Raw genomic sequence first — 27,296 nt, forward strand, 5'->3', positions numbered from 1 at the left:
AGCCATTTTGAACTCTTGACTAATGCTGTATTATTATTATTATAATTATTATTATATTATTATTAAGACTATATCATTCTCCTATATATTCCAATTTCAGTTACACACACACACAGACACACACGCACGCACACACACACACACACACACACAAACGTTTTAAAAAATATTGTCTGTCGTCCTTTATTTTGGAAATCCGTCTCACAGAATGACATGCTTTTTTGGACTTTTGTGTTAAAGTTTCTCTTTTCTGTATTATTATTGTGATAGTTGTTTCAGGGTGGTTTATATCTATTTAGACCTCCACGCACACAATAATGCAGATACTGTATAGTAATAAAAGTGATCAATACAAAGTGCATAATAATTTTGAATGCAGGTGTTGATTTCCACAAAATTGCAGTACACTTTACCAGTTTTGCTGTAATATGGCTTATATAGTGTTTCCAGAAAATGTACTGATGAATGTTTAACCCCTGAATCTTTGTAAACAATGTTGTTTTGATGCTGGTTGAATAGTAAAGCCCCCCTGTCCCCCAACTCCCCGGGCCCCCGTACGCCCCCTATCAGCAGCGCCAGGTCCCGCCCCGCCCATCAGCATCTCCCGGCAGTGTCGAGGCTCCGGGAGTCTGGAGGAGCAGGAGCAGGCAGGCAGCACAGGGTTCCGCGGCTCCCGCCTTCGTCCGACACTTAGCTAGAGCTGCTTCCCCCAGGCAGTGGAGGTGGTGATGATGGCGGCGGCTGTAGAGAGAGGAGGCGTCCGGGCCGCTTTCCTGAACCCGAGCAGCGGCGGCGGCGGCGGACCGGCACCGACCGCGCTCCCGGCCGGGGCGCTAGCCGGGGCTGTGGTGCTGGGCTCGGGCTCCGGCAGCATGCCCGTGCCCATGAACCTCTTCGCAACCTGGGAGGTAGACCGATCGTCCCCCAGCTGCGTTCCGAGGTAACAATTACGGCATTGCATCAGCGTTAAATGCCCCGGGAAGCAGAGTACGGTAAAGACCGGAGAGGTTTGATAAACAACGCCCTGGCTGACGGTTTGTCTCCGGCTGGAGGCGACGAGCCGCCGCGGCGCTCATCTCCAAAACACGGCGGAGATAACTAGCACGGCGGCTAATGCTAAAGCTACTTAGCAAACAGCGCTGCGGCTCCAGTTCCTCTTCTGTTTTGTTTTTGTATTTAAATCTCAATGCACGTTTAAAATATGTCACATTTCATATTAACGCATATTAATGCGGGTTTAAATTCCACCGCAAAGCCAGAGGAAATCTTTAAGTCTGTTAGTAAACTGTCGTTACATTCAATGTTAATCCGACCGTTATTACGACTGGCTAACAAAAGTTGAGCTAACCAGTTTAATCAGTTACGAAGGCTGATGCTGCTCATCTTCCACACCCTTATAAATATCACAAATACGACATATAGGCTCGTAGCTTACTCGTATTGTCGGAGTACATTCCAACTCATAGCCACATAACAGTCTATAAATACAGTGACATGGATGCCGTCGAGCGGTACACATCTTTTCTTTTTCATCCTTTAGTATGTCACAATCCGTCTGCATGAATGAGCCGCGTGTTTTCATATGCACATAATGTTAATAGATGCTCGTTTTATGCACATTACTCTGTCATACACACAGCACTGAGATGGTCACAAACACCCACCACACACCGTGTGCTCGTCACAGCATCTGCTTCCACCAAAAGAAGCGGATAGATCTGTCACTTCTATCCACATCCACCAATGTCATCTTGATGGCAATTTGTCGTGTATAAAACCTTAACATTCCAGCATTAGTATTCACCCTCGGCGAGCAGGCACTGTTTGCCACCTGACCAGAACCCTCTCGGGAGCTGTGGGCACATTAATCAGCTTTGACCTAGATCTGCTCCACTCATTGGGATAGAAGTGGGCTTTGCACAGGGAGGGTTTCCTCCACAGTCGATGGGGTGTGTGTGTGTGTGTGTGTGTGTGTGTGTGTGTGTGTGTGTGTGTGTGTGTGTGTGTGTGTGTGTGTGTGTGTGTGTGTGTGTGTGTGTGTGTGTGTGTGTGTGTGTGTGTGTGCATGCGTTTGCCTGCTGTCTCTTTAGTGCTTGCATGAGTATGTTAAGCGTGGAGGGGAGTCGTAGCGTGTGGAAAACATGGATAATTTACAAGGCGCACTCATCATATCCCTGTTAGAGCATAACTGTGTTTTGGCTGCTGCAATCTACCGATTTCAAACCGATGTTTGACAGATCCCCCCTTTGTTGTAGTCCTTTCCCGTGATCAGATTTATTCTGGCATATTTCACTCCGAATGTTCTAATAATTTATGTTTCTGTGAAGGTTTAATAGAATTTTCTTCTTGAAGTTGTTTTCTGCCATACCATCCATTAAATTCTTAGAATGGCTGGCAGGAAAAAGGGAGGGTACATGTTGGTGCTTCTCCTCAGTGTGTCATACATAGTGCATTGATTTCTCACATGCCCGCCTCTACACCACGTACATCCTTTCTCGTAGATGACACACAAAGTGGATATGGGTAAGGATGATAATCGATTATTAAAGAGGCATGCGGTGTGGATATCCCAAGTCAGCTGGGCATAAAGCACAAGTACCTAGTCAAGACATTTTTTGATATAAACAATTTATTTGTTCAATCTGGTGATGCTAACTTACACATTGATTCATAACACAATTATTTGTTAATGTGATTCCCTGGAGGAACAACTCTCTCATCTCTGTTCTGTTTTTCTGCTTATATTACTGCCGTATGTGTTTTAGACTGGTGTGAAAAGTCCTGCGTTGAGCCCAACCCAAAGGGTCTGTATCGGGGATTGTTGCCTTGGCATTCTTTCAGGGGCTTGGCCGGTTTGCATGCAGCTGTTTGCTCCATTGCTAGCCTTTAGCAAATGTTGATGTCAAGCTGAATGGCATGGTTTCAAATGAGAGCACAGGGCTGCTTTTGGTTGCCTGTATTATTCGACTGATATAGTCAAATCATCTCTCACAGCTGTTGGTGCTTTATTATTAAAAAAATAAATAAATTTATTAATCCCAAAGCTTCAGCATTTCTTAAAGTCATACTTAAGGGAAAAAACTGTCCTAGTGGAAAACAAGTTGTGGAACTTCTCGGCATGGATTTGTAGTTTCTGAGAGTTTTTGCTGGCGACGCCAATGGCATCCAGCCACTTGATGACTTCTCATAAAGTTTCAACAGGAATCTTTGATTTCATTTGCCCTCTTTTTTTGTTGTTTTGTATCTATTACACCAGTTTTATAGGAATACTTGTAGTAACTGCTTTCTGGTCTTGTGCTCATCATCAGCTGCTTGTAAAATCAAACGCAGCCATGAGCTAACAAAGTGTTTTCTTGCTGCCTGGATGATGCAGCATTTTACTGGGCTCTACCTGCCAGACTAGTGTTGTGGCAGCTCCATCCTGTTCCAGGAACAGTTGGAGGAGGATTGTTTTGATTTCAGTACTGTCATGGCTGCCAGTCTGCCACCCTCACAATGTTTCTAATGCCACATGGTGTTGGGGTTTAATTTTCATTCTATTTCTTATATACTAATCTCTTTTATACTTGTTTTCTATGCAATAACTCTGAAAGGGACACACTTTTTAGAGTGTATCTCAACCACAGATTATTTGTATCCCCCCCCCCCCCCCCCCGCAGTAAATAGCTGACCAGCTTTGGTAAAACTGCTGACTTAACTGATGAAAGCTGAGAGATCAAATGCACATTATGACTCCTGTAATGCTCTTTCATATGGCTTGAAGCATTCACTTTTAATGCTCAAAGGCATGCACACTAGATATAAGATGAGGGTTGGCATTAATGCAGTTTTTTTTTTTTATGAATTTGTGCACCTGCAGGCCTGAGTCGTTTCATAAAGTGAGACACTTTTGTGTTTAAGGATATATCAGTTTGGGTTTTTTTCAGGGACCAAGTTTTATGTCTTCGATTAAGATCAGTGGATACCAAACCTTTTTCTGATTTGCTGCTAAGCACACCCACTTTCACCAACACTCAAACGCTGAAAAGAAATCAAAGCAACGAGCAGTTTCCTGGTCTGTTGTAGACTCCATAATGTGTCTGATGTGTCATAATAAGATTATTTGAGCAGCCATCCCAAAGCAGGTCAAAGATAGTTGTTTTTCTTTTGGTATAGATCTATATTGCAATTTATGTAAAGGTATCACTGTATCGCTGTCATTATCATTGCCTCCGGAAGCCTGAGATTCACAAAATGTTTGGGGATTTTTTTTGAGTCCTAACCAACACTCCACAGCACGATTGTATTTAATCTATTATCATTAAGGAATAAAGGTAGCATAAAATATTTAACTTTCTTTGAGTGAATTTGAGCAATTGTATGCTTATAAATACTTTAATAATCCATCAATCAAGCATGATCATTGCAGTTATTGTCAGCAATAACTGCAATGTTCAACCCCGGTTCAATTCTTGGGTTGGGACCCCAGTTGCCTAGTGAGTCTCTGGGCGTGTTCACATTTCCCTGTTTGATCCAGACCAGAGTTCTCTTCGGCGAGTTTCTGGGAAAGACTGTTTTGTTTGGGCGTTTCGAACGCTCCCCCAAACTCTTTACTGGATCTAACAAGCGATCGCAGGTTCCCTAAAAAACATGGATCTTGGTTCTCATGCAAACAGTCTTTCCGGAGAGTGGGGTGAGAGGACGTGACGTAGAGCAAAATGCATCCTGGATTGTGAAACAAAAAAAAGCTAGTTTGAAGTTGAATATCGAGGATGGTTAGACAATGTAATCGAAGAGTCTGCTCATAAGTTAAAAAATAAAAAAGAAAGAAAGATTGGTGTTAATGACTGGGCAGTATTTACTTTGGACTTCGCAGCCTATTTAGGAATCCAATGGGCCTGCAGATATCTATGGCGAGGCACGCATCTGTTGAGGGAACCACGTGGTGTTTACAGGAATGACACCTATGCAGAGGTCACATTGTTGCAAAGTTTATCTTCTAGCAATAAAGAATGTTCTGCAGTGTAATAGAGTTGGCTTCTTTCCAAGTTCAAGGAACCACTAGAACCAAGGGTCAGGAGTTAAGATCTTTTGCCCTTATCACTGACATGACGGGAGCAACCAAACAATTTGCTCATGTTTGCTAGACAAGCTTCACTGAGTTGATGAATCAATAAAGGCAAGATGGTTGGTAACACAACAACTTGCCTCTCATAAGTAGAGTTTTCCTCTATTTTGGACGACTGATTGAAACGTAGCTTGTTTTTGCGAACCATTTTCTGTCCGTGCTAGATTTTTTTTGCTCCAAAAATAAAATCTTCACAAAACTTGAGGCTACTTTCCTTGTGCGTCGAGGTGAAGATGCACCCTCAAGCAGCAAAAAAACATCTCTTATCTTTTCTCTTGACGTTTATCTCCTGTGAGCAGTGCATCCTTCGTTCTGACTGATCCTTGTTATTCTATCGCGAGTGGCAGAAAGCCTTTTTACAACAGTAATTGAGTGTACTTCACAAGCTCTGGTGATGTTGGTTTTCCTGCCCCGATTCTACATTGTGTATCGGACTGATGTGTGCGGCGTATGTCGGCAAATAAACAGAGTAAACAAAAACAAACCGAGGCCTGGACGGCAGTGACTGGAAGTTCTGTGTTCTAGGTCAGTGGAGATGAAGCCATAAGCTTGAAGTTTGTACACAGACCTTTATGCTGCGATGCATGCACAATTTGTTATGTGCTAAAGCTTGATCTATTAGCGTGCAGGTTCCGGCATGATCCGTGGCCTTAATCTTTTTGATTTCATCTCAAAATTTTCTGTATGTTCATTGTTAAGCTGCAGATGAAACCGGTAAATCACGACGCAAACAAAGGAGGTCCGTCTGTCAGACGATACGAGCTTAATTTGCCCTTTCACCTCCTCAACAACCCCTTCATCTCAAGGCGTGGATATTGTTTCTCCCAGCAGGGGAGCTGCAGTAATCTGATTTCATAACAGGAAAAGAGGAGCTCGTAATCTGATGCTGCACACAGACACTGTCTGCTTAATCCTCTGCTTCCTTTTGGAATCATAAACAAGGTCCCAGCAGCCTTCTCCAGTGCCCTTCAGGTTTGTGCTACAGTATTTGTGTGGCAACTAATATTAACAAATTTTCCTCTGGAATGGACATTTGAGTAAGACTAGTCAACTTGTCTAAAAAGGCTTGTAAAATGAAAAATGTGTCACTTTTAATATTTGGTTGCAGTATTTGGTTCTTCAATCATTTCAAATCCGTCGTGCTGTTGTTCAGAGCTGAAATGCTGAAAATTGTGCCATTTATCCAAAATGTCTGTGTCCTCAGCTAAAGTCAAGTTTTGACTTGGCTCCATGCTTTGTCATGCTGTTCACACATTTTGATAGAAGCAGACCAATCGGCACCATCACTCTCCTTTTTTGTCGAGCATAGTCCCACCAAAATGTGTCAAAATCTCTTGGTTTCCTTCCCTGCTCTCCTACAGGAGGAGGAATTTCCTTTAGAAACATTTCACATTCCTGGCAACTGGAGAGCTGCTGGTGCAGCCCAAGCCAGTCTGCTTGGTTCTGCTTTCTGTCCTCTACAGTAATATGCTGGTGGCTCTCTGGAAAGGGGCAGAGGAGGGGTGGGGGGGATTGCACACCTAGCTGAAAAGTTAGGGCATGCGCTAAATGGGCATGCGCTAAATGCTCATGCTGAATTCCTCACAAAGGGAAGAAAGGTTTGCTTCCCCCTGCTTGGACCTCATATTGGGAGAACAGCCAGATTCTTGTGTGGGTGGATACTGGGGTCTCAGCTAGTGAAGAGATCCAACTTCCCGAGGCGACGAGTGAAGTGGGGAAACTGTCCTGTGATTCAGAGAAGATCCTATCAAAATAAGCACATTAGGGACAAATTCTCCCTGCTCGTGTTTTCTCTCTCGTTCTTGCTCTACTTATTTCCCACCTCTCCTGTTCAGGCATTTCCTCAGCTGTTGCCAGCAGCAGCACACGGGCCATTATTTGGGATACAAAACATTTGTGATGTGGATGAATGAGAGCACATGACAGACCATTTGAAAAGCACGAAGCAATCTCGCTGTGATTGTTTATGAGAGCAGACTTTGCTAGAATGTGTTGCAGGATATCTGAGACCCATGTGAGAACACATGGAGACCGTTCTTATATTGGATCTTTTCGCCAATGACATCGACTACTCATTCTAGAGTATTACTTTACTCTGGTCTCACTGTTGTTCAGGGAACTAACAGAAATGTCTCCATTGTCCCTTGTTTTGGCTAAAGGATACCGCCAGAAAAGAATCCAAACCTTCGTCTTTGCTTGCTGATCAAGGACATAACAGTCTGTGATGTGTCCAATCTCAAATTGCATTGAGCTGGATGCCCTGCCCACTTGTCTAATCACAGATTAAGGAGTCTGAACTGTCTGGAGATTCTGTTCTGTCCATGCATTTTTCTAAATTGACCCACACTGCAGTTGTGTGATTATCTCATGTCCTTGCAAACATCCCAAATTGTTTCAATAGTTTTATTGTTCAAATATTGACAGTTGTCAGCCAAATGAATCTCAATGTTTTATGTTGCTCTGCTCTCTATTTATAAGTAAAATAACTTTAGTCTGATTTGGACAACTGTCAGGGACATTATAAAAAAAAGAAGGGAGATTTGCTGATGCTGACTGTTGTACTTTTTATTGATTGTAGAATTCCCAGATCACTGCAGCCCTCCCATTTTTCTCTCTGGAAGTGTTTTCCACATGGCAGTAAATACGTTTCAGTGCAGTTTTGGGAGTCCTTTTTTGAGCTGAAGTGAATTTTCGCCTCATTAACTATGACAACCTTGCCTCCTAAAGCAAAATGTTCTCTCCTTGATTAATCACATCTCTGTTTCATTGTTTTGTTTTGTTTTATTGCCCTGAACTCAATGCAGATGTGAAGTGTCAGGAAAACCTTGGAAACGTTGGTTCTTTGATTTCTGGCAAGATACGATCTGATGCTCAACAGAAGGAAATATTCAAAATGAAAATGAACAAATCTTTTGCATGTTTGCAGTGTTTGAACCAAATCAAAAGGCAACATGTTTTGTTCATTACCTTTGCTGGCAGTACGATTTCTGTCAATCTGTCAAGAAGAGCATATTACTGAGATTTTAGGCAGCATCCTTAACAAAAAAAAGAGTCAGCTCATTCATATTTGTCTTAAAGCTGCCTTTATATCATTTGATATCCTAAAGGTGCAAGGATGTATAACTTTTCTGAACAGAACCAGATCTTTAGATTTACAGGGTTTTTTCATGCAAACTGGAATTGGATCTGTTCTGACTTGCCAGGAGCTACAGATGTTCAGATGTGTCAGGGCTCCCAGGGGTCAATGCAGGGGGCTGGCAGGCTTTCCTCGCTATGCCTTTCATCACTTTTTCATCCCCTCACAATCCCGCCCATTCATCGTTTTTTTTTTTTTTCTTTCTTTTTTTTTTTTTGTAAGAAATGAATCATCTTCAGTGATTTGTGAAAACGCTTACATAAGCTGTGCAAGCGATGAATACAAAAGCCCAACATAGGGTGTATGTTTTAATTTATTCATGCTGTTTTGCAGTTCCCTGGGTTTGTTAGCATGTAGGATGTCGCGGTAATGGGTAAAATGAGATTCACAGCTTTTCAGCTCAGTGCTGCGAGGAGTCACAAGGGAATCGGTACTGTGCCTCTTTTAAACGGACAAAAAACTGCCCTGTTGTCGAAAAGATCCTGTAAATGCAATTGTTTTATTACTTATCGATGTTTTGCTTCATCTTTGAAAGTGGTTGTTTCCTGGTCAGCAGCCTAGACGAAGGAGATTGTTTTAAATGAGGCTTTGCTCTTGAGCTTTTGATCCCACGAGTAGACTCCAGTCAGAGGAAGAGGCCTGTCCGACAGACCATTCACCTTAATGGGATTTTGGAGTTCGGTCATAACATCGTCAGAAGTGGTGACACCTGCAGGGTTCACCTGGACTAGTTACTGTGAAGTCATTGTGAAGTCATTGGAAGGCTCAGCAAGAACTTTTAGACCTACATTGGAATGGATGAATAATAGGGTACAGAACCTAAAGTAAATAGTTATTTTATTTGTGTTAGGGAGATATTATGCCTTGTTATCTCAGTTGAAACCTAGTCAAGGTGTCTTACTTTGGTTCTGATGTTGCCTGTAAACATGCCTCGTCTGGTCTGGTCCGGTCTGATCACATCTTGCATATCCTTTATAAACACGGGTCTGCTGACCTCATCAGTTTGCGGCCGGGACAGAGACAAAAGAGCTGTTTATCAGTGCAGAAACGGCAACAAAGGATGACAGCCGCGTACTGAGTTCCTGAACATTGCAGTCAGATCACTGAGGTGTGAATCCAGCCCAGGGTTGTACTTTTAATGGGTATTAAAGAAGCTGAGTGAGTGAATAAGACCTAAAGAAGTTTTGACAGGCCTCAGCTGGAGAACGTACATCTAGGAGGTTTTGTTGAAAGAAGAGAGCCCCTGCTGAATTACGAGTAGAGGGCTTTTGTTTGATGACTAACAAATCCTGTCACTAGATTGCATTAACAGTCATGTCCTAAATTTAAGGCTTCATTATTAATTTGGCTCAGTGCCAGTACAACTGTGAGGAGCCTCTGTGTGTGCGCTTAGTCTGATGCATATGGGGACACATTTATTTTATTCCTGCATTTTCCGACGTTGTTGAACTGCGAGTTCAGCTTATTGTGCCTTACCTCCAGCAAGGCTTTCATATCTGGCCGGCAGTTTGTCAAGTGGAAACATACACGAGTTTGCTACCCTTCATTATCAGAGTGGAGTCTACCAAGCCACCCACGCATACTGGCCAAAGCTCAGATTCCCACTTTATCGAGATAACTCTTTTTTTTTTTTCCGAATGAGTGTTTAAGAGAAAAACACTAGCTTCAATCGCCAAACGGAAACAAATCTGGCACTTAGTTGTAATGCTCCTGTCCTGAGTAAAATTACATCAAATGTGCTGGTAATCCCAACAACAATCAGGAGTGTTGTGAGTCCAGCTATTGCAGTCTCTTCTCTGCTATTTTCAGAACCAAACGCTTTATCTCTTCCTCCATAGGTTTTTCTTTTCATAAGAGACCCTGACAGTGGTTTCATACCTGGCTGATAACACCTGTCCGGTTGTTCTGAATTGCCCCTTTATGGCTCATGCACCAGCTGGCCCGGAAAAAGCGAAATATTTGGTTTTGCCCTTACTTAACTCACGCTACAAACAAGAATACGAAACTGTGAATATTGATGAATAATTGTTTGTGGATGCATGTTACAAAATCATGGAAATTTGTGTTTTGAGTTTGTCTCTGTTCTCTTCAGCAGATTTGACAAGTTGTACACTTAACCTTTACCTGGCTGAAAGAAATAGCTGCTGGTACCTCCCAAGTATGCGGTTTCTTTCATTAAGATATCATTTATTTTATTCAGCTGTTTGCTTTTTTAAATACCATTTTATAACTGAGATTCTGATTAATTCAGAATAAATGCTGTACTTTCTTGACTATAAATGGCACCTGAGTATAAGTCACATCTGTCAAAAAAATGTGTTATGAAGACAAATAAAAACAAATTTATGTCGCACTGGTTTATAAGATGCATTTATTTTTCCCTGCATAGATGTAAAAGTACCGTATCATACTGAATTTGTTCCTCCCAATACTGGCCATTGTGTTTTTACTACCGGTGGAGTCTAAACAAGTCCCTTCATTATGTAGCATTTTGTTTGTCTCACTTCACTTCTGGTCACACTTAAGCTGGCATGCCATTGAATGATATTCAGTTTTGTGTTTATATTAATGGATGTGCACCATCTGTCGTTTTGCATTATGAGAATTAATGGAGAATGTGAAACAGTTCTTACAATAACAAAGACTGAAAGGACATGTTTCTAATTTCTGTCTGAATGTTGACCTCTGATGTTCAAGAGACTGCCGATATCAAAAACTTTTATTTACCCCATGATTGTAATATAAAGGAGGAAAATTTGCCCCTAAAATTATCTGTGATTTTAACCTTATTGTGTTCAGATAGCTGCTTCTGTTGTGAACATGTGTGTGGGTCTCACACATGAATCGAACAGTCTCATAAAATGAGACAAATTAACTGCTTCTCCTGATTGTCTTTGTTTACCCTGGTCACAGGATCATCCTGTTCTTTCACTGAGACTATGAAAAGATTTCATTAAGGGAATTAAAGCCCAAACAGCGTATGGCCATCTGGCGCTGATGACAAGATATTTGGGGGCTAAAATACCTTTTGCATGTGAGCCTAAGTGCATACTAAGCTGTTATGGCTCACACTGTGTGAAGTTCTTCAAACCGATTCATTCATTCAGTCTGTCGGGTTAGTCACCACTGTTCATAATGTCAGTTGGATTCAACATGACCTTTATACTAAATTATTCTTCTTGAAATCAGCTTTGTAGCTCTAATGCTTTGCAGTCACCTTTGCTTTCCCACATTTTGTCCCAACACCTAAAATAGATTAATGTAGGCTATCTTGTCATCTGGATTTAACAAGGTAGTGCTTTTTTTTTTTCTTCTTATTGAAAAACTCACAATGAAATATTAAAAAGACAGGAAATGTTGCCTGGGCGAGTCTCGGTAGTCCCACAGCCTCTCGACATGAACACGCTTGGCTCTGTTTTTGCTGTAGATGTATGAAATATTCAGAAGAAGTAGCTTTCAGAGCTGCATATCCATTATTTGGGTTCAATTATGCAACTAGACATAGTCAAATAATAGCATTACTTAAAATGCAAAGCACTATCACTTTTCTCAACAGTGGTATTGACGGCCCCAGCATTTGCTGTTGCCCCCCCCCCCCCCCCCCCCAAATAGCACTTCATACAGTCCCCGTTAAGAATTTCATTCAGAACGTTATAACCGAACAGGCTCTATTGAAATAAAGCGATTGCATTGAAGACTCAAGCAAAGAGAGTGAAAAAGAGTACATTGAATAGACTTCAAGCATTGCTTGAAGTACAGTATGTTTTGTTTCCTCTATCATGGAAGCACCCCCAGCATCAACCAAACATAGTCTCTTTTCATTCACTCGTCCATTACATCACTCATTCTCCATCCACCACTTCCCCCTGTTTTGTGCCTCTGACAATTGCTGTGCAGTGATCCGAGGGGATGGAACCAGCAAAACATCAACTAGACTGCTGACCAGGGGAAAAGAATTACAAAAGTGTGTTTTTGTTTATGAAGCATATCGCTGAATTCAGGGGATTTGTTGGCTTCCCTCTCAATGCCACGTGCGTTCATTTGTAATCTTTGCGGACCCACGTTTGCATGACCAGCCTTTTTTGCCGGCATGCTGTACGCCTTTCATTCAAAGCAGAAACAAATACCATTGCCAAACAGTATGACTTGTTCTCAGCTTTCACGGTCTTTAACCTTCAAATATGCATCAGTAAAATACAAAGTAGTTGTCAACTTGACGACATCCACTTATCTCAAAGAGAGTATTTTGCCATGCTCTTTGTAGGCTCTTAAACCTGAGTGTTCCTATCACCAGGTTATTTGAGATGCTGCTATCACAGAAACGTACAAAAATAGCCTAGTGATAGTGGCCACATGTACTCATCACCTCGCCTTCCTGGTGAATAGTTTTCAAAGATGTTGATGGGGACGGTGTGTGTGCTGTTTGCACATATACACAGGCCGAGTGCTGTCAGATGAATGGGACCCAGGTATATCAGCAAAGACTTATTATGGTGGAAGAATCTCGGGCCTCAAAGGATTTTTCTTTTTATGATACGGAGGATAATCTGCATGTAAATTGCCTTTTTTGTTTTGGTCTTGTCAGGAAGCAATAAATCAATGAACAGTAAACTCTGAAGCTTGGGCTTATGGACCAGGGTATTTAAGATTTGGGGCAATATTCTGAGAATCCTTTTGATCATTAACTTGAGCGTGCTATTATGTAAGCAGCCTCTAGTCAGACGTATCCTTTTACCAAAGAGCCAAATTCAATGCAACGAGAGACTGAAGCTTGATGCCACGCCAGAAGACCTCTTTGAGACCTGACTCAAGAGAATCCTGTGCGAGGGCCTCGTGTGTGTACAAGAAAGCCCGTCTGACTCGGGGGAGGGAGAGGTCAGTAAGGGGATAACAAAAAAGGATTACTCGCTGTGCAGAATATGTGTGTCCCTGACTTCCACCCCACCGTTCCACCTTTAATCTACCTCCCACAATTGATTTTGTTTCCTCTGATGTTCCAGCTTCACTTTGATTCAGGTTGGCCAAGTTATTCCGTCTGCGCGGGAAGAGAGGGATGGTTTGGCCACAGTACAATATTATACCTTTTTTCCTTAGCCTTTGGAAAATAAAAACAGTGGGTGCTTCAACTAGAAACACAAATAGTGAATAATGAACTTGTTTAAAAAGTGAAATCTTAAAGCTTCAGTCATCCGTCTCTGTCTATTAATGTGATTACTGTCGAGAAAATAGATGCCGCAGCCAAGATTAGATCAAATATAACCGTCGTATAACCCACAATCACAGGACTCTTATCTAAAGACAAATATTTGACCGCAGCTGTTTGAGTGTCCTGGCAGATAAGTTGCTTTGTTTTTTCAGCACAGATTAAAGTGACTCCTTTAGCACAGTGACTCCAGTACTATCTGTCGAGGAATATTAAAGTTTTATCTTTTATCTATGCACTTTTTATTTATCTCCACATCTGTGCTAAAATATATCTTTAATTTGAAGTAGCTGTATTTTCCACATCAAATTGTGAATTAGTGTCAAATGTCTCATCCAGCACATGGTGGCGTTATTGGTGATTCAAATCTGGGTAATGCCCTTTCTACTTTGACGCTTGCTTTGAATGCATGAACCTACAGGATTAAAGGCGCAGACACCACTACATGTGTAAGTCCTGCGCTTTTCATGAAGCTTTATTTTTTTTCCCGGATGGAGACGGGCATTTCAGACATTGCACTCTCTCCGCCACTTTTGATTTGTGAAATTTTCAAGGACTGAAAACACTGTTGCGTAAACGGTCAGCTGAATCCCAACCACTGTTCACAGGTTTTACTTGAAACATTGTGTAAATGATACACACCGAACAGCACAAATAAATCAATGCCGTGTACACCTGGGTCCTCTTACATAAAGAATGAACTCGATGTCTTCCTTTTTTATACCAGCGTCCTTAAATTGCTCTGATGAAACGAGTAAAAGGATCAGAATGAAATAGCTTTCATGTTTTGCTGTCATGTTTATTATAGTCAGTTCAACTAAAAACATTCCCGTTTCCAGTGCAAGGTCGTTTTTTTTGACAGTGTTGCCAGATCAAATCTTTTTCTTCATTTACAGAAAAAGAAGCATTCACCACCTTGCTCGCTTTGATTTCCTTTGTATTACTGTTACATGTTACATGTTAGTAGCAGCAGTCTGTTTAATGCGAAAGGAGGAAATGGCCTTGTAATCTAATGGCCTTGCTTTGCAAAGGTCAACAGTTAGTGACGGTACAGTGAGTGACTTGGACGCGCTAATGGGCTTAGATGGGGCTGCACTGCTCATGCCGTGCTGGTCTGAATGATGCCATAGAGACGAAACCTATTAGCTGTGCAGCGCTCAGGCACCTACTGGGTGCTGCCTATCAAAGCAGTCAATAACCATTCACTGTGACAGGATATTAAACCAGCGCCATTTGCTTTGCATGTCCACATCCATCAAAGATGTTGTCGTGTCAGGAAGATTTGCTGGTGACTGTAATTAGTCAGCAGGAGGTTATGGTTGTGACTCCGACATTGCCTTTGGATTCTCTTGCCCTCCATAATTGAGACACTAGTATTTTAAGACACTATCTCTCACTGTAGTATTTCACCCTTCATCATTGTTTCAAGGTTAAAATGAAGGTGATTGAAGCAAGACAAGTCAAAACACACACACATACACACATACACACACACACACACACACACACACACACACACACACACACACACACACACACGGGACTCAACTGTGAACATCATGCATTCTTTTGGAGGTATTATTGGTGAAAAAGGTTTGAGAACTTGTAAAAGTGGAATTTGTAGTTGTGTAGCGTGAGTTGTGTACTCGTAAAAAAAATTTCTCTCCACAAATACAACACCACACTTACAGATTCACAAATTCTTAATTACAGGAGCACAAATCGTTGTTTTTTTCACATTTGTCCTACAATTGCAATACATTTTTTTAAATATATTTGTGCACCTGGATCAATGTTAGGTTCTTCCCCACGAATCACAGATTCTGTTTTCTTCAACTACAAATCAAACATTGCGACTCTCAGTTCAGTCAAAACAACAAAACAAAAAAAAAAACAATGTTAAGATAGCGCAGAAGAAGAATAGCAACATGGGTTTGACGCATGCAGGCAATCGGAGACAAACATAATCTGCTAATTACGGATAAATGTATATGAAGTTTGATGTGATCACTGAGATGACAGTCCATCCAGTAAATCTGTGCTAGCTAAATTAAATAGTCTAATAGAGCAGCACTGCAATCGATTTTTCCCCCGAGAGAGTTTAATTGAAGCATGTTTTCAGAAGGCGTTAATTTAACTTTGCATTCCTGTCAGAGGCCGTCATTCCAAACTCCTCGACAAGCATTAACACAACCAGCTAAAGCCATATGATGTGCATGTGAGCATCAATAAAGGTTATGATGAGGAAAATTACAATAATGATAACCCAATCAGACGGGCTTAGAATTCAGCATGCTGGATTAAATAGCATAAACACATTGGGTGCTTATCAGCTGGGAAACAGGCAGAAATGTATCACTTATCTTTTGCGTTACACCGCCTGTTTGGAGAAATATTGAACTGGGGACTGGTGTATAGATTCTCCACCCACCCAGCCTTCTCTGTGGATTGATAACAATGTTTTGTTTTGGTCCTGTTTGGCACGGAGAGCTGCAGTGTGAATCCCACCCGAGGCTCTCTCTCTCTCTCTCTCTCTCTCTCTCTCTCTGGGAATGTGGGATTGACAAGCCAAAATAGAGGATTAATGCATCTTTTTAAAGGCTTCTGCAAGTCACTATTTACGTTGTTGTGTTTGTTGATCAACACAGTGGAGAGATTCCACACTAAACAGCTGGATCTCCTCTTCCTGTGTATACAGTACATACATGCCAGCAGTCTAGAGCCGGCTGAACTACCGTTTGTCCAGTCCGTGCTTGTTATTTTAGCTCAGTTAGCGCTTTTGTGCAACACCTGGTCTGCCGCTGAAGTCACTGTCAGGGTGGCAAAGTGAACTGGCACTGGGTAGGAGCACTTAGCCAGAACAGATGGCCACAAATTTCACTTACAACACATCACAGTTGCAGGCAGGAGTGGAGGTAACACTTCTGATTACCCCCCCCCCCCCCCCCCCCCCAAAAAAAAATCTCAAATATGACCTTTCAGCGCCTGCAGCTTTTTTAATTACACGTGAGTCCGAGTCTACAGGGAGGACGAGTTTAAGCAAGACAGCTGTGATGGGATTGAGCTGTTTAAAAAAGCATCAGCCCTTCTATCTGTCACTCTCCTTCCCTCCGAACAGAGAGCCGTATCCAACGTGTGACTCATCCTCGCGATAAGGCTGGCTAGATCCATGCACTACCCAGGAGCTTTAACATGTAATCACTCTACCTTCATAGATTTGTAATTGCTGCTCCTACACTCCTTGGGTAATTTAAGTAATGGTGTAGCCAAGTGGAATGGTGGTTTACGCTTGTATGCTTCTTGTAAGTTGTAATAGAAGTGTGTCATCACCTGTTGGGGCCTGAGGGAGTTTCGATACAGAACGCCGAGCTCCTGGTCTGTTCTTGTTAGGATTTTATAGCATTATTATGAAATATATAGTTTTGGTTTGGGGGGGGGGTACTACCTAGTTCCGTTTCTTTTTCATGTTAAGAGTCTAATCATCTGTTATTCAAAGCCTTTGTCGTGATAAAGTACAGGTGGTTTAACGATTTATTTTTACTTTACTTTACTTTTTACATTAAAAGGTCGCCGAATGATTCCCATTTTTTACGGAAAGGCTTTCATATGTATATCTTTTCGTCAACTTACTTCATGTAAGACTTTTCCCAGAACATCCAGTCACACTTTTTTTCAAAGTATTCTTCCTCCACTTCTTTTCTAATGGTCACTGCTGCCTGGAAAGAAATCCATCTTCACTGTTTAACTTCTGAACCATGAAAAAAAGGCACCAGGTGGGAACTTTGGTCTTTCGGTTGTATGTTACTGGAGTAGAGCATGAATGGTTGAGCACTCCTGCTCTGCGTGGTCTGTGTTGTCCTGAGCTGCTCGTTCCAATATTGAATCATTTTTAAGATAGATTCAGAAATGCAGACTCGCACTCTCTCTGTAAGACCACCGTCTTCTTTGTACTTGAACTTGATGAGTCCCGAGGAATCTTACTGGCCTTATGGGGAGTGCCGGAACAAAGCCAGCGAACGCTGCAGAGCTGCGCTCAAGGAAAGTGAGTGATTGGACAGCTATTTGTTTGCTTTGTCTCTTTTGCTCCGTTGGACTCCGACTCAGACTGATCAGAATTTAATGCAACAGCGCTGTGGTGAAAAGTGGGTCAGGAGGAAGTTTAGCAAACTTGGCTTGATGGTTGTTGACTTTCGGTGGAGTGTCTCACTGTAGAGGGAATGTTTTGTGGGAAGCTGGTGTTGGTGAAAGGAAGTGAGATTTTTAAAGGTCACAAGTTGCTACAGCACTGTGAAAAGGGTGTTGAGCTGAACGTTTTGTTGCTTCGTTTTTATGTCTCTGGGTTTTGTGTCTGCCTGACGAGGTGTCACTCTGTGAAGTGCTTGCAGATCAAATCTCATTTCCACTGGGCCCACTGCACCCAGGAATGTTGGGAATTTCCCAAAATGTGGATGAAATTAGGGTTTTAGTGACGAATCTAAGATTTTTTGACACAATGGTCTGAAAGAACAGAAAATACTGAGACTCTCGAGTCGAATAGCAAGAACAGCACCAGTCAAGAGACATTCAAAGACAGTTCTCACTGTAGGTCATCCATTTCCTTTGGGAAAGCGCTGACATTTAAAAAGATGCAAAGAAACTAAAGCCTGCAGAATAAAATTCCAACAGGTAAATCCAAGGCAGATTATCATCCAAATATGTCAATTGAGTTTTGTAAAAGAAAAAAGAAAACTACCACAAAAATCTGATCAATTAAAATAGTAAACTTGGCATTTTCTAGCTAATCAAACATGTTTTGGTGTAATGTTGACTCAGGGTATTCCTGATTATTTAAAATGAAATTATGAACAGTAGTCTAGGAAGGAAAATGCTTAGAAAATAGTCAGAGTTTAGAGCCATGTATTTAGGCAGAGTAGAGGTTGAGTAATGTGCTTGTCAGCTGTCACAATTAGTGTGTCTACGTGTGTGTGTGTTAATGTGACTAGCGGTGTGCAGCCATTTTCCACAGTGGTGAAAATGCACTGCGTGCATTTGAAGTTCATATCTTGCAGGCGGTGTCACACCTGTGGTTGTTCACTTAATGGACAAATCCCTAATATAGCACTGAAATAATCTGTACCTCAGTTAAAATCACCCAGTTTTATACGAAGGTAAAAAAGGTGTCTGACTTGTATACCGTTGTGTAAATTTACACAGATGAATTTTTCACAGCCTGTGTACACTGTCAGAAAGCTAATAAATCTACTGTAGATTTAATACAGAAGATGTGGTGGACTTGTCGGTGAGTGTTTGTTAGAATACTTGTTAGGACCATAGTGTTAGGGAGTGGTCAGTATTCAATTCACTGCCATACACTCAATGATAAACAAAAAGTTGGAATTATTACATCTCTCATTGTCTCAGGAAACACTGATCATTCTTATGTTTGAATTTCAGGTGGAATTTGATGATGACATTAGTTTCTAGAAGTGCCCTATGCTGCTCGTCCAATAAGAGGCAGATGGCACTGAGTCACACCAACTTGTGTGCTCAGCATTATACTGTGTAACAGCATGCTCGAACAGGGCTGACTGAAGATGTTTTACCGCACTGTGACGAGTCAAAGCATCTGGACGATGACATTTTTCATAAAGTATTTGCTTATAAACCACAGACCATTTATGTCTTGATTGAGCAGCACTTTACTTTAACATTCATTTTCAAAAAGTCACTTTTTTCTTGGTCTTGGCCTGTGCTGAAAAGAGCTTGATTATCTGCAACTCTTTCGACTGTTTCCTCTCCTCAACCCCTCTTCCATTTGTCTCTTTCCCCACAGGCTCTGCAGCCTCACACTGAAAAAGCTGGTCGTCCTCAAAGAGCTGGACAAAGAACTGAACTCCCTGTCGATAGCTGTCAAAATACAGGTGGGTGGGCCAAATCTCCCAGGAGTGATTGGAAAAACAAGCCCAGTTTGCGGGACATTTGATAGCAGTGTGTCACAGTCTGCAGTCTGCGTCCTACTCTTTCTCCTCTCTCTGCTGTACACCGTTGGACATAATCACAAAGCGTAGACGGTGATGAGACATGCTACTAATCCTGCCAGTTGACAAAAACCTCCTGAACTGCACAGGAAGCTGCAGCGACTCAAATCTACTCAAGTGCTTTAAATGGCGGAGCAGCATTGTTGCCACAATAAGCAGGAGAATTAGCACTTTAAGACGGATTGTGTCTCTTGTATTGATTGGTTGTGCACATGTTTGTTGCCTGATGTCTGTTATTTAATATTCACATTGAACATTTTGCATCGTGGTTATGCTGTATTTGATTGTAATGTCAATATTAAAAGCACTTTGTTGTTATGACATGTATTGTCCTGGTGCACACAAATCTCAAGTGCATGATACTTAAGTTGATAAACTAACTATATTACTTGGCGTTTTGCCATTACATCTTACAATAGCCAGGACATTATTCACATTTTTTGGTTTCTGCTTTGCAGTGTTATAAACAAACATTTATATAATGCATATCAGGGGTTAGTATAAACTACAACTGTGTTTCCATTCAGGGAAATATAATTTCATTTCTCCACTGGCTTTTTTTCTCATGAATTAAAGAAAATAAATCCTATTAGAATAATAAGCATCTCCTGATCCCAAGATTTTTTTCTGTTGCTGCCATCCCCTACAAATTATCCTTAGGAAGCCACGCCCCACACTTTGACAACAACTGATGAATGTTAATTTGTAAGAATGGATCGATTCTGCCCATGAATAATGCGTGTGCACACTTACGGTGCTTTGGAGGGAATTTATTGATCTTAAAGGATTTGGATTTTTGACATTGTAGCCTGGTAAATCACCTAAATAATATACTGAAAGGCAACAGTCAATGATTTACACAATTAACAATATATTTTTGTCAAATAACATTTTACATCAAAGATGCTTCTTCATTGTTTGCTATATTGTAGATGCACTGAACTAAAATTCAACTTACCAGTATTCAACCCTCGTAAAAATGCCCTTTCAGTTTGTAGGATTTCAAAACAAAAATAGCTACATATATAGCTACTGAAATGCAGGTAGATAATGCAACAATTTCTGGGCAGAGACGAGAAGAACAAGAGGTGCTGTTACAGACAGTCTGGCTCTCACACAACCCTGAACTCAACATCATGTCGTCAGTGTACGGTTACATAAACAGCCAGATGCAACCAAGACTCAACCCCCCCCCCCCCCCCCAGAGAAACTGCAGCAAGTGTTAAATTTTGCAAAATATCACAATAAATATTTAAGGATGCAATCATAATCAGAGAAGCTGACAACCCTGGTGTCAGTCCTACACATGTGGTTTATACTACAGTATATCCCAACTGTCACAGGCAGATCATAGAGTCGTCTAACACGGAGTGGCAGAGTGAAGAAATCAAGATTTGAGCCTGCAGTCAGACTTTGTAGTCTAAAAAGATTAACTCGGCTGTAAGACCCAGAGTGGTTGTAAAGATGATAGCGGTCTATTTTTGAGCCAGTCAGTTCAGAGTGAGGCAGAGGCCAAGGAGGAGTACACCAGTAGTGTACGCAGACTTAACTATATGGCCCCATGACAAATGTTTCAATTTTTGTCAATTTCACTTCTTTCCAAAATTTCCTTTTTCCGATTGGTTTCAGATTTGTGTGGTTTCCCCCAGTTTTTACCTTAAAAAAAAAAAAAAGAAAAAAGAAAAAAAAAAGGCAAATCTAAATACAAGTAATCTGTTTTCACTTCGGCTTTTCATTTAAATGCCTGACGCATGCCGTAGTGTGTTTCGTAGCTTTATTGACAAGTTTGTTTACCAGAGGTTTTTGTTTTTGACATAATTTATCCAAATGCAGTTAGAACGTATCTGGTAAACACAAAGTTTTCCGACATATTGGGTTACCTCCCCAGCAAGAGATTGCTCTCGCAGCGCTGCCTGTTAGAAAACCTGTGTTTTACACTGTGTGATCATAGTTTGGAAATGTCAACACAATACTCACAAAGTGTGGCCAAGTTCTACACAATTCAACACATAAATGCATCGCAGGTTTTACATTAGATGTCACAAGACAAGAAGCTTGTGTTTCACGACATTAACGTTGGAGACATTGGGAATATCAAGGAAGCAGCTTTGTCTGTTGCTCCTCCATTGTTGTGTATGTGGTGTTGCAGCTGCTCCGTGCGGATGTCCACAGATGTTGTGAGCAGAGCCAAATGTTCACATTTGTTGAACTTTCACCTACACTTTGGCTGTCGGCCACTGCCTGAACTGGGGAATGGATGGAAAACTTACACATATCATATTTGACTATCAGTGCAAAGATGACACACAGTTACAACGGAGATGAGCCACAACGCTGTAACTGGTTTTTTTGTTTTTTTTTAAGTAACAGAAATAAGCAACAAGTGAGTCGTACAGAAGGCAAGAGAACCAAAGGCTTTCTCTTGTCGTTGTCAACACTTGAAAAGTCCCGTTTTTTTGTTTTCTGTTATGATAATTGGGCTCACTAATTGAACATATTGAACACTCCTCTCTTTGGGAGTTATAATTGAAATATTATGCAATAGCAGCACATTCTATTTAAAAGAGAAACAAATCATCCTCCTTTTACTGTCATCCTGAAGGAGAGAGCAACCAAGCAAGTGTGAATTTATCCATGAGCTCCGCCGTCTCCAGAGCGTGAAATCTCTCCATTTCTGCCGAGCCGCCCCGAGGACGGCTGAGTAAAAACTCTGTTCGCCGCCGCTCCGCAACTGGAGCATTAAATGCAATTTCCAGCAGGTTTGGTTAGGGAGAACAGAGACGCTGAGGGGATAAAGAGACAGTTGGCGGAGATGACGGCGAAAGAGGAGGGCTTTTGTTTTCAGGCGGTGAAAGACAAAGCCTCATTACAACATGTCATCAGTTTTTTTTTCTCGGACTCTCTCTCTCTCTCTCTCTCTCTCTCTCTCTCTCTCTCTCTCTCTCTCTCTCTCTCTCTCTCTCTCTCTCTCTCTCTCTCTCTCTCTCTCTCTCTCACTGTCTCTGGGCCCCATCGGGTCAAGAGCGTGCACACATAACCCCGGTAATGGCTAACCATTTGGATGCTCTCCCAAAACCGCAACAGCAGGGATGATGAGATTGCACTTTGCGAGCAGAGGGCTGCGTGTTCCCTTGGAGATCATCTTCTGTCTTCACCCTGGAGACCGCAGGATCACTTCAAGAAGCTCCGGCCTGCTCAAACCGGCCTCGCCTAAACCTGCTGCGCTTTCCTTTTCGATACCGTATGCATCGCACGATTACACATTTTGTCTTCTGTCATTTACGTGTGCAGCTGCCCGAGGCTGCAGCCGTACCTTAATGTCAGTCGGATTATGATGGAAAAGGCGTGTAATTCTCATTTCAGTGCAAGCTGCTGACCAAAGCACTACGATTTGTATCACACTTAAGACACACACAGAAACATAAAGGGGTCATATCTATCAGCATTTGTTTAGTGAGAGTATAAGCTTGGAAAAACCTGGAGAGCTCCTTTAACACATCATTTTGGGTCTCGAATAACAGGCCGGAGAAGAAGTGTAAAGTTGAATTTGTTTTCCCACCGACTTCGAGAGTTTGATGTTGAGGGGCTGTAACACCCCCACCTCCCCCTCCCACCCCCAGCTGGCCCCTCAGAGACAGTAGAAACGCTTGTAGCAGGGGAGAGATGATGAGAGAAAAGAGGGCCAAAGGACATTCAGTACAAGCTTTCCCCGCCACGGCGCTGTATTGTTAATGCATGTCATGCAGTTGGAGTGTGCTCGGCTTTTGTGCCCTGATTCATTGTGCTCGTCACCGAGCATGAGTAAAGAGAACACACAAGGCCTCTTTGCGGAGCTCAAAGTAGCGGCAAGGTCAGACGACGGCAGAGGTTTAGCCTCTTTTTTTCCTCTCGCTCTTTGTATACAAAACAAGAGCTGCAGCTTCTGTGAAGGTTACTGTCAATGTTTCCTTTACTGGAGCACATTGACCCATCAGGTTTGATGAGGAAATTCTTATTACAGCTGAATTATTATGTTAGGATTGTTATATGCTTTCCCTTCTCGAATGTTTCCCGTTTTGCTGTGGGTACTTTTCTAAAGTGTTCCTTGAACACTAGAAGATCTGTTTTTCTAAGTGTTTTTGCTCTTGGTGGCCAACATTTGGAGTTTTTCACATACAAAGTTGGGCTGAGTGCAAAATGTGAAATGGAAATCTGCACTATCTCACTTTAACTATTGTTTTTTGTTAATTGTGTAATATCAGTTTTATATGTTTTAAATCTAACGGTGTGATGTGTGCTGCGGACCTCTTGGCCAGGGCACCCTTGTAAAAGAGATCTTGATCTCAATGGGTTTTATTTTTCTTATTGAATAAAAGTTCAATTAAATAAATGAAAATGAGTGCAGATTTTGCAGCCTGAAAAGACTTATGGCACAGCCAGCTTGATAGTGATAACAATGAACTCAAAATTCAGCCATTTTGCATTTTTTTATTTTTTGGTTTTTTCTAAAATACAAAGCATATCAGCGTAAATTGATGTTGGGTGGCAGTAGAACTTCCAATCTCATAGTTGGTGGTTTAACTTCCATCCCCAACCTGTTTGCGTGTCCATGGGCAGTACACTGCATGCAACTTCCATTGCATCCATCACCTGTGATGCGTGAATAGTTGCTTCTATTATCGGTCGCAAAATCAGTGGATTTTATAAAAAAGAGAAAAATAGTCCACCTCGTTTGTTCGAGTCTCTGACATTTCGAAGATCTGAACAGATAAAATAAGATAATCGGCATGTTAATTTGATCATAATCATCATTAATTGCTGTCCTAGTTATCTAAATGCATTACCAACTTGGACAAATGGTCATTGTGTTGTTGCAGGGTTGTTTTATGGCCTCAATTAGAGCATCAATTATTTTCTTTTTGCTTATTTGCAACTGACCAAAAATAATCATCAAAAGAGAATCCCCCTACGCCTCTCGGACCACACAGCCTGGGCTAAATGATGCTTACAGCTTGAGAGTTCATTGACCACGTGACCTGAAGATTTTTATTTATTTTTTTTAACAATGTAATATGAGCCCGCTGGCATCCTGTGATGATTCCTGAGCCCACACACCCATTTTATTTGCTATCTGTTACATGATTTGGCAGCTCAGATGACATTAGGATCCGATGTCGTGCTGCTCGGTGCATCAGTCATTTCCAGCTTCTCCCTGGGGTGTTAAGCAAGATACAGGATAGCTATACTTCAACACGCTGCTCACCAAGTCTGACTAAATTCTCTTGGCAGGTGCAGCTGATACCTGAACTGAGTTTTGAGAACACCTACTTTTATATATATATATATCTGTCATCTGTTTATGATTTTCCAAATGCAGCCTGTTATGTAACGGGTGTCTGTCTTCTGCATTCACAGCCTGATATAAAATCATGAGCTTTAAATAGGGAAGGCTGTTCCTGTCCTTACAGTCACAATTAAGTTTGGTGTTTCGAGCTGTAAAAGGTGCATAACCGACTCTAATCCAGAGCATGTAAGAGTAACACATTAAGGGCTAAGACGGGTCCTTTGAGGACACTGTGTGTGTTGGTGCCCTTATATTTGGAAGAGACTGCCACAATGGTGACATTTAAATCATTATCTTGTTCAATCACAACATCTTTCTGCCAGGTATTAGAATATGTAATGCTCCGTTAGAAGAGCAAGCGGTATATAATAAAAGTTAAGTTTGGTTGCGAGTAGCAGCTTGAAACAGTCACTGTGCAATTCCAGGCGGAATCCTTGGCAACAGCATGCAGACCAGCTATGTAACCTACAAGTAGCTTTTTCAGGAAATATCCTTTTGCACAGAAATTCTGCAAATCTGCTACAGACGAGACCTGTCGTCCCACTGGATTAGCTTTTTTAGACTGAAATAAATAGGGATTCCTGCTTTTTATACCGTATGTAAGAATAAGATCCGTGCCATGACACGTCACACAACACTGTGTCTCATCCCGTCATGCCAGTTCTCCTTTGTATACAAGCATCAATACAGCTACATGACTGCTGCTTAGACGGCCGTCCACCCCCATTATGGTGTGCATACTCTTTAGGCGGAGTGACAAGGTAGAACGTCCATCACGGCGATCCCGCCTCGAATCAGCTGTGTAAAAAAAGGGCTTAAGATGCTAAAGAAAGCTGACTTGTGATTAGCTTGAAGTGGATTACATCCTTCAACCTCAGTTTTGTTTTTTTGCTTTTGTTTTTAATCACTTATTCCAGTGGCAGAGTTCTCTTGAAAGCAGGGAAAGAGGGGAGGACTGCTTGTACCGGGCTTCCTCAAGGTGTGAATCAGCGTAGATGTGCGAATGTGAAGCAGGCTGGGACTGAAATAGGGCTCGTACACTGTGTCGCTGGATATTCACTTGAGAAGCAGCATAAGATCTGCGCGTGTTCGAAGGTTTCACTCCACTTGGAGCATACTGATTGTGCAGCAACCTCACTCCTCTTGATGTTATGTAGTTTTACATCCGCAGTGATGAAACATTTTTACATTTTCAAACTCAGTACTTTATAAGATAAAGATTCTCATAAACATTCTTTTTTTTTTTTTTTTTTTATTGCCCGAAAAAATAACATTTACGTGTGTCACTAGCTTGAAATTGACCCAAAAACTGAAGCCCATTTAATTATTTAACCCACATTTTAAACCCTCTAACCTTTCTGAAAATAGCTGTTATTGCAGCTTTTAATATAGCTCCTGTCCATACATTGAATTCATGATATTGACATTTTATATTGATCGCACTTTTGGAAGATCAGCCACATTGATTTCACATCAGGCACTCTAGAGACGGAAGTATATATTCTGTGAAAATCCCATGAAGCCGCTTGGTACAAAATGTGTAGGTAGAACCACTGTTTTTCTACATTTATGCTAAACAGAAGTGAGTCAGCGATCAAATCGTCACCCTGAAAGACACTCTGATCATTATAGCACAGATGCCCGTCTATATAGCCCTGCTATTGCTGAGACTAGTGTAGTTTGATGATAACAAATATTATGACTATCAAGCGATACATCAACTATACGGTTTTTAGTAAAACTGCAGAAATTGCGAGGAAATTTCTGTTTGGTCGACCATTTTTTGTTGTGAACATCTTGCATCTTGACGGTGATTTTATTTTTGTCCATTAGAAAGATTTTTCATTTCCCTTTTAAAATGTTTGACTGTGATACATATTTAGATGAGCAACAAAGCTGAGTATGTGAGTCGCAGTCATGAAAAAAGGGACCAAACGTTCTCTGCTAATTTGCGTTTTCTTAATTTTTTTGGTGTCGCTTGCAGGGTTCTAAGCGTCTTCTGAGATCAAACGAGTATGTCCTCCCACCCAGTGGACTGATGGAGACAGATCTGGAGCTCACATTCTCACTACAGGCAAGTGCTTTTTCACTCCACTGTGACTTCTCACACTCGCATAGCAGCAGCTACTTGACAGGAAAGACGGTGTTGAAGCCTTCAACCGCCCTGGTGCCCCCCCCTCTTTACTGCTGCTAATTCTTGCTCCTCAGTCTAAAACAGGGGTGGCCAATTCATTTTTCCCCAGATGCCACATAAAAAACTGAAACTACCGTGTAGGGCCAAGCCATAATTTGACTCCAGCTCAGCTTCATGTAAAAATATCTTAATAGAAAGCAGTTAGTTGGTGGTTCTGGTGTTTTTTTGCTTTGACATCCGTGATGAATTTGTAACAAAATGTTATCCTTGAACACAGAGTTCTATTCCTCACATGAGCGTTCAGCTTTTTGCCTTAGATTTCAGTGAATATGAATTAAAAATCTAATCCAATGCAATGACATCCATTGTGTCCATC

The 27,296-nt window shown here is 41.5% G+C and overlaps 1 protein-coding gene across 2 annotated transcripts in view; it reads left to right on the top strand.

Moving 5' to 3' along the window:
- Positions 1–624: 624 nt before the first annotated feature.
- LOC308120980 (phosphofurin acidic cluster sorting protein 2) overlaps positions 625–27,296 on the top strand; it is a 49,387-nt gene continuing 22,715 nt past the window's right edge. For both annotated transcript variants that reach the window (XM_080481964.1, XM_080481965.1), the window contains exons 1-3: positions 625–940; positions 19,259–19,346; positions 26,771–26,860. In XM_080481964.1, the coding sequence (XP_080338090.1) occupies positions 729–940; positions 19,259–19,346; positions 26,771–26,860 (390 nt within the window). In that variant the 5' untranslated portion in view covers positions 625–728. The remainder of the gene's footprint in view (positions 941–19,258; positions 19,347–26,770; positions 26,861–27,296) is intronic.

The sequence above is a fragment of the Lipophrys pholis genome, assembly GCF_963383615.2.
Source record: "Lipophrys pholis genome assembly, chromosome: 15".
Lineage (NCBI taxonomy): Eukaryota > Metazoa > Chordata > Actinopteri > Blenniiformes > Blenniidae > Lipophrys > Lipophrys pholis.